The following is a 6,902-nucleotide window of genomic DNA, read 5'->3' on the forward strand; positions in this document are numbered from 1 at the left end:
CACACACACACACACACACACACGCAGCACCTGTCTCTAATTATGTGGCAAGGTTGGGGCCAAGAGGCCAATGAGACCACAATGTCAGGAGTCCCCACTCTTGGGTCAAAGATCAGTCATGTGACTGGCATGGAGCCTCCAAAACCTTGGGGTCCCAAGCCTGGGTACAAAGGCCCTAGGTCTCCATCCCTTCCCTGGGTCAGAAGCTCCTTGGCGATGCCCTCCCCAGATGAAGACCCCTGCATTTCCAAAACAGAAGGTCAGGACAGATCCCCCTGTGGGTCCTGGCCTTGCTCATTCCACTCTCACTGTTTTAGGGCTCCAGCCCCCGCTCTGCTTCTTATCCCCAAACCTCAACAACTCCCTCCTCTCAGTGTCATCTGCTTCCTGGGGCAAATCCTCAGCCAGCCAGCCTGTCTAAAGCCATCCCTCTTCCTCCAGCTGTCGCCTGGCCCAGTCTCTGTCAGACTCTTCCTGGGCATGGAGGAAAAGGGGTCCAGGAGGGATGAAACAGGACATGAGGAGGACTTGGGGGGCTCAGAGATGGTGCATGCTAGGGAGCTGGGCTCAGCCCTCACTTCCCCTTTCCTAGCAGAGGAGGAAGTAGGCTGGGGAGCTGGCCACCTCTGTCTGCTGGGGCAGCAGCGAGTCACCTTCTTGTTTGCAGGGCCATCCCAAGCCTGTGCCCCTTGCCCTGAGCTTCCAGGCTCTAAAAGGCAACCTGTAGCCGGTGCACTTGTAGACTGGGCATACCGAGGTCAGGAGCTGGGAATCCCAGATGTTGAGCAAACAAGGATGCCCCCTCCCCCAGCAAGAAGAAAACAACTGGACTGGCCCGGGGAATTTTCTCTTCCCAGGGAGGAGACTGGGAAATTGCCAAGATGCGGGCTCTGGCTCCCAGTGCAGGGTGGGGCCCCTGCTGGCTCTGCCCACTCCCACAGGAGGCAGAGGATGCCAGGTGCTGGGTCTGGGCAGAGTAAGAATGGAGTCTGGAGCAGAGACTGGGGACTGTCCCTTGCAGGACCTCGGTGGGTCTCCGTGGTGGCGGTGGGTGACCCGGGCAGCAGCCTGCCTCAGCCTAACCCGTACTCACGTGTCGCCGTCCTCTGAGATGTAAGTGAGAGCTTCAAGCTGCTGGGCACTCAAGGGACCCGTAGGGGGCAACGGCGAGACAGGGCCGGGGGCCTCGGGCTCGGGCTCGGGCTCGGGGATCCCGGGTAGGGGCAGGGGCTCAGTGAGCGAGGAGGAGCCATAGGCCGAGTAGAGGCGCTCGCCCTCCGCGTCCTCCTTGGATCTTGAGCTTGACATTTCTCTGCATTGATTTCTGAATGAAAAAAAAAATTCTAATACTTCCGGGGCGAGGCCCCGCCCCTCCGGAATCCCCCGGCCCCGGCGCTTGCGTAGGCCGGAGTCATGGTTACCGTCTGACTCACGCCTGTGGGAATTCACTCTGCCTCCATTCATTCATTCATTCTCTCTCTTCGCCTTTCTTCATTCTATTCATTAATTCCATGGGCTCATTCATTTCTTCCTCTATATCTTCCATGTCTTTATTCGTTTATTCATTCCTAAAATAATTTTTTTTTATTTTACAATGCTTAAGATTGAACCCAAGACCCTGTTCCTCAGTATATCCCCAACTCATTTTTATTTATTATTTTAAAAATAGATTTTATTAGTCTGTTTGCAGTACATAATGATCTCATTCCTCGTGGAGATCTAGTGCATGTACATAACTCAGTTCTTTTTTCACCCTTTTCCTCTTCCCCCCTTCCATCTCTTGGTCTTCTCTTTTGCAAAAGATTTCTCTCTGTTTTATTACCTTTGAATTGCTCTTTAGTTTACTTCTACTTTGTCATTCCTTTTAGAGGAATGTTCATTAATTTTCTGCACAAGTTGGACGCTTTGTGGAGTTGGTGGGGTGAGGAAGCACTGCTCCCTGTCACCTGCCTGTTTCTCCACATTTCCCCCACCCGGGTCCAGGAGTGTGGGTGGGAAAGAGAATCCATTAGGATCTTCAGGGACCAGGTCTTCCCTGGGGTGCTGCTCAGAGGTCCTCCTGTGCCTGTTTTCCACACACAGACCTGGGCCTGGGGCTGTGTTTCTGGAAAGTGTGTTTCTCTGCCAGCCCACTGTCTAATGAGCCCGTGCTCCTGGGCTTCCTTCCTCCTCGGGGTGAACCTCTGACCTCAGGCGGTTGTGGTCCGGGAAGTTTAGTTCCTCGTGGTGGGGCTGAGATGGGGAGGCCCCAGCCTCAGCCCTGGCACCAACATCTTCTCTTCCCTGTCCCTGCTTTCCCAGTGCCCAGGGAGGCCGTGGGAGGGCACCACCACCCACAGATAAGCTCCAAGCCAGCACTTTGTGACTTGCTTCTATCCGTGACACCAAATATCATTGGCCTTGGCCAACATTGCTCTTAGAGGATCATCCCCAAGGGAGCAGCTGTCTGGGGGCAGGGAGGTACTGGAGACTGAACACAGGATCTTTGCACTGGCCACATCCCCAGGCAAGCCCAGTCTAAAATTTTTTCAGACACTGTCTCACTAAGTCCCTAAGTTGCCCAAGCAGGGTTTGCACTTGCAAACCTCCTGCCTCAGCTTCCCAAAGTATGAGGATTACAAGCACACACCCGTGCACTCAGCTTCTTTTTCATCTCTGGCTTTGGGTAAAGCAGCTGGATGAGCGTACACAGCTACTAAGCAACATCCTACTGCCCTTCCCCCTGCAGTCTCATTTTATTCATCAATCCATCCATTCACTCACCTGACTAACACACATGGGACTTCCGCTAACTTCCTGACATGGTTCTCGGCGGGCAGCAAGACCGACTATTATAGTGACAATCATAACCAACACCTACACTCCTCTACCAACAACCAAAATTTCCCAAGGTCCAGCCTTCAAAAGGCTTCCTGGTGATTATAATTCAGAATGGTTTCACTAAGGCAAGGTGTAGCGGAGCACACAATTCAGCCAACTAATTAGAGTGTGTGTGTGTGTGTGTGTGTGTGTGTGTGTGTAAAGGTTCCAACTAGGAATTGAAAGGGAAGAAGGGTGGGGAGGGGAGAAAGCGTGGTCTTACACACTGTTCTCCATCTCCTGCAAGACCAGAGTAGAGAGAATGCATTAGGAAGGATGCTGTGAGGACCATGAGGGGTTAACCCGAGGAAACTGCCTCTCTGTCCCTTGGGGACACTTGGGGTGCAGCTCAGTGGTGAGCACATGCGAGATCCTGGATTCCTGCCCCACTCCCTCCCTCGATGGTGTGATTTCCAATGTTCCATTCTCCTCCCCTGCATGCTCCTCTCCCATCCTCCAAGTCTGCAGGAGAAGAATCATCTGCAGACCAGTTGGGCCCAAATCTGGAACTATGTCCTATTTTAATGTCAGCAAACCGAGGTCCTGGCCTGACCCAAATCCTGAAGTTGATTTCAACAAAACCTTTGTTTTTGTTTTTGAAATTTTCTTCCTTTGTCAAGCTTGAAGCCACACGGGTGGACATCTGAGCCCCTTGCGAAAACACAAGCCTCAGGAAGAATGCAGTGATTTCCCTTCTAATTCACACACAGGCTAAATTTAAGGAAACCCCAACCCAGCCCACAGCCAGGCATAGGCCATAAACTGACAGGTGTGTGGCAACATCTCTCTTGGCCACATGGGGTCAGCATTGAGTCACCCACTGCCCCCAGTACCCCAGAGCCTGCACTCCTGACACTAGGAATGAATGGGAGGACGGACTGTGGCAGGGGTATTTGGAAGAATGACTTGGGGGCTTTGACTCAGGCTGGTGTGTGGTCAGGGCCCTGGCTTTGTCTTCTCAGCAATACCTCCAGGGCAGGCCTTTCCAGTCCTTCTGTCCCCCTGCTGGTTCCCTCAGTGGTGGCCCTACTTTCCACCTCCCCCTACCCCAGCCAGATACATTTTCAGCAAACAGGCGTCATTTCCATGGTAACCTGGGGTCAGCCGGGTCCTTCCGCCCCCTTCCTGTCATTCCCTTTCCTGGAGCTTCCTGGGAAGGCTGTGTGTGAAGGAAGGCAGGGATGGTCTTTTTTCTTTTGGGAGCTCCAAAATTGGCCAAAAGGAGTTGGGCTGTTCCTTATGCTGATGTTCCATGAGGTAGAGAAGAAGCAGTGGGTGTCAGGAGGAGGATTATAGGCACTGAACAAGCAGGATGTGGTGGCACATGCCTGCCTATAAGATCGCTGAGTGTTTGAGGCCAGCCTGGGTTACCTGGTGAGTTCAAGGCCAGCCTGAAGCACATAGCAATGATATAGGGGAAATAAATGGAGCCTCCAGCCTGCTAGATGTCAGATATGCTGTTTGTGTTCTTTGAAACTAAAGAATGAATTTTAAGGTGCAAAATCATGAGATGGGTACCATGCAGAACAAAACTCTGATAAGATTACAAGACTAACAAGTGTAAATACCGAATAGTTTCTCCAGTGTGAGAAACCGAAAGTGTAAATAAGGACTAAAAGGTATAATAGGTGGTGTGAAATAAGAAGAAAAGGGACAAAGAGGAAGGGGAAACAGGAGGGGTAGGGGAAAGAAAAGAAGGGAATGGAATTACTATGAGAAAATGAAAAATATTGGAAACAAAGTTTTTGCAGATAGGGAGGAAGGGAGGGGTTGAAGGGACGGCAGGGGAATGGGGAAAAAATAAGAGCCAAGATTGATTATGTAAAGACACAAATTTTCAGCAGTCCTTGTCATCATGTTGTATACATTAAATGTACCAATGAAATTAACAACAACAAAAAACCCAATTGCAAGTTTAGCTGCTTAGGTAACACTGATCCAATGAGGAAGGTCACATAGCAAGTGTATATGGAAACAACAAGGAAGCGACGAACCAGGGCGTCCTGGCCACCCACCTGGGTGACCCATGTCCACCCAGACCTCACTGAACCAGGTGCGCACAATCCCCAATCCATTGCTCATCCTTCAGGGAGGCATGCAGGCCCAGTCACCCCATCCTCATCTTGAGGCCTGGCCCTCGACAGATGCACCTCTACAGCAGCAATGTCTTCATCCACTGCACTGACCCTTGGAGGCCTAACCCTGTCTGACTGCTTAGAATATTTCTACCTAACTTAGCTGTCTATAATAGCAAGACCCTGTCCCACAAATACATAAACAGACATTGAATGAGAGACTGAGGAACCTGTGCAGCTTAGGAAAGGCCACAAGTGCCAGGAACTCTTACGACCTCTGCTCCTGCCGCACATGGCAGACAGGACTGAAACCAGGACAGGAGGTGCAGGATTTGGCTGTGAGATGACTTCCCAAAAAGCATGGGTGGGAGGCATTGGAATGAGCCACCAAAAGGGATTCCTCCTAGGCCACTAGAGTGACAAGAACCCTGGTATTTTCAGGACCATATCCTCCTCATTGGGCAGAGAGAAAGGGATCACTGTCCTGGAGGGGGTCTTCCGGCCAGGCTGGAGAGCTCCGAATCAGTAGGTGACAGAGGAGCCACCTGACCTTGCCTACAGAGGGAAGGGAAGAAATGGCTGGATCAGGACTTGGGGGGTGGGCAGCAGTGGCTCTCCTGCCCTGGATGTGACCAAGAAATACAAGGGCACATTAGTGTGCCCGTGTCCCATCCTCTGGGGTCAGATACCCAGGCTTTGCCTCAAGGTGACTTCATACCCCAAAGGTCTCCCTAGACTTTTTTTTTGTATGGGGGATCGAATTCAGGACCTTGCACTTGCAAGACAGGCAGCAGCACCATTAAGCTAAATCCCCGGCCCCTCCTTAGACTTCTGAATGGGAAAGATCTGAATTTTAGGAGTAGCTCTGTGAGTATCAGCAGCTGACCCGAGTAAGTCATACACCCTCCCTCTTCCTTGGCTCTTTGTGGGTAATGAACACTTACTATGTTAAAGACCCTAATGACAAACGGTAAGGCGCCACCACGATGTGCCCAAAGATTGATCATGTGTGCCCTAGATCACATCCTATCACAGTTCCAAGGCCTCCCCTCCCCCTTAGATTTGTAATTCTGGGGGCAAGGTGCTGCAGACAGAATTCAGGACCTCGCACATGCTAGACAGACAAATGCTCTATCCCTGAGTTATATCCCAGCCCCAAAGGTGGGAACTGTTTTATTCTGCACAGAACACACAGTAGTTACCTAATTCTTATAGGACAGAGGTGCCCAGGAGCACAGGGATGAATGGACTCTTTCCCTTCCCGTCTATCCAGGTATGCAGGGAGTGCAGTTAGGTGGCTAGGAGCAGGTAGGCTGCCTGCAGTCCCCCAGCCCCCTGTGGCCTGTGCGTCTACTTCCCACATCCACAGCTCAGGGCCTCAGAGATCGTGCAGTTGCCTTTCTTGCTGAGGAATTTTTTGATGAAGAAATGAGGGCTCAGAGAGGAGAAGATACTCGCCCAAGGTCACCCAACTCATCAGTGACAGCTACGATTAAAATACAGAACTAGGTTTCTTTGATCTCCAGCCGAGGGCAGTGAGCTCACTTCACTCTTTCTAGGAGGCTGAATTTCGGGAGAAGAAGATGGTTTTGGGGAGGCCAGTCGTGCATCCTCATCTCTGTCCTCTGTCAGTCCTTTCTCAAATCCAGTTCCCTACTGTCCCTTGTACCTAACTCCACACCCCCACCCCTCACAGCCTGGCTCCTACCTGACTCTCTCCCAGCGCCTGGCAATGAGGACTTTCCGGGGGTCGGAGTCCCTTTCCCCTCCCGCCCTGAGCACCGGGACCTGGGGAGCCGAGGGAATGTGTCGGGTCCCCTGCGGCGCCCATAGCCGGGAAGGATGAGGGGCGCTGCGTAGCGACCTTCCCGGATGGGCGCGCAGTGCGGGGCGCTGGGCCCTGCGCGGAGAAGGGGTGCGGGGAGCCCCTGTTGCTTCTCTCCTTTGAGGGGTGGCTACGAGGGAGGC

At 52.2% G+C, this 6,902-nt stretch overlaps 1 protein-coding gene across 1 annotated transcript in view; it reads right to left on the reverse strand.

Moving 5' to 3' along the window:
• Positions 1-1,308, reverse strand: part of Nfkbie (NFKB inhibitor epsilon) — a 6,557-nt gene extending 5,249 nt beyond the window's left edge. Inside the window, exon 1 of the mRNA XM_010617809.3 lies at positions 1,094-1,308. Coding sequence (XP_010616111.1) covers positions 1,094-1,308 — 215 coding nt within the window. The remainder of the gene's footprint in view (positions 1-1,093) is intronic.
• Between the last annotated feature and the right edge of the window lie 5,594 nt (positions 1,309-6,902).

The sequence above is a fragment of the Fukomys damarensis genome, unplaced genomic scaffold (genome assembly GCF_012274545.1).
Source record: "Fukomys damarensis isolate Sample0158 unplaced genomic scaffold, DMR_v1.0_HiC HiC_scaffold_20, whole genome shotgun sequence".
NCBI lineage: Eukaryota > Metazoa > Chordata > Mammalia > Rodentia > Bathyergidae > Fukomys > Fukomys damarensis.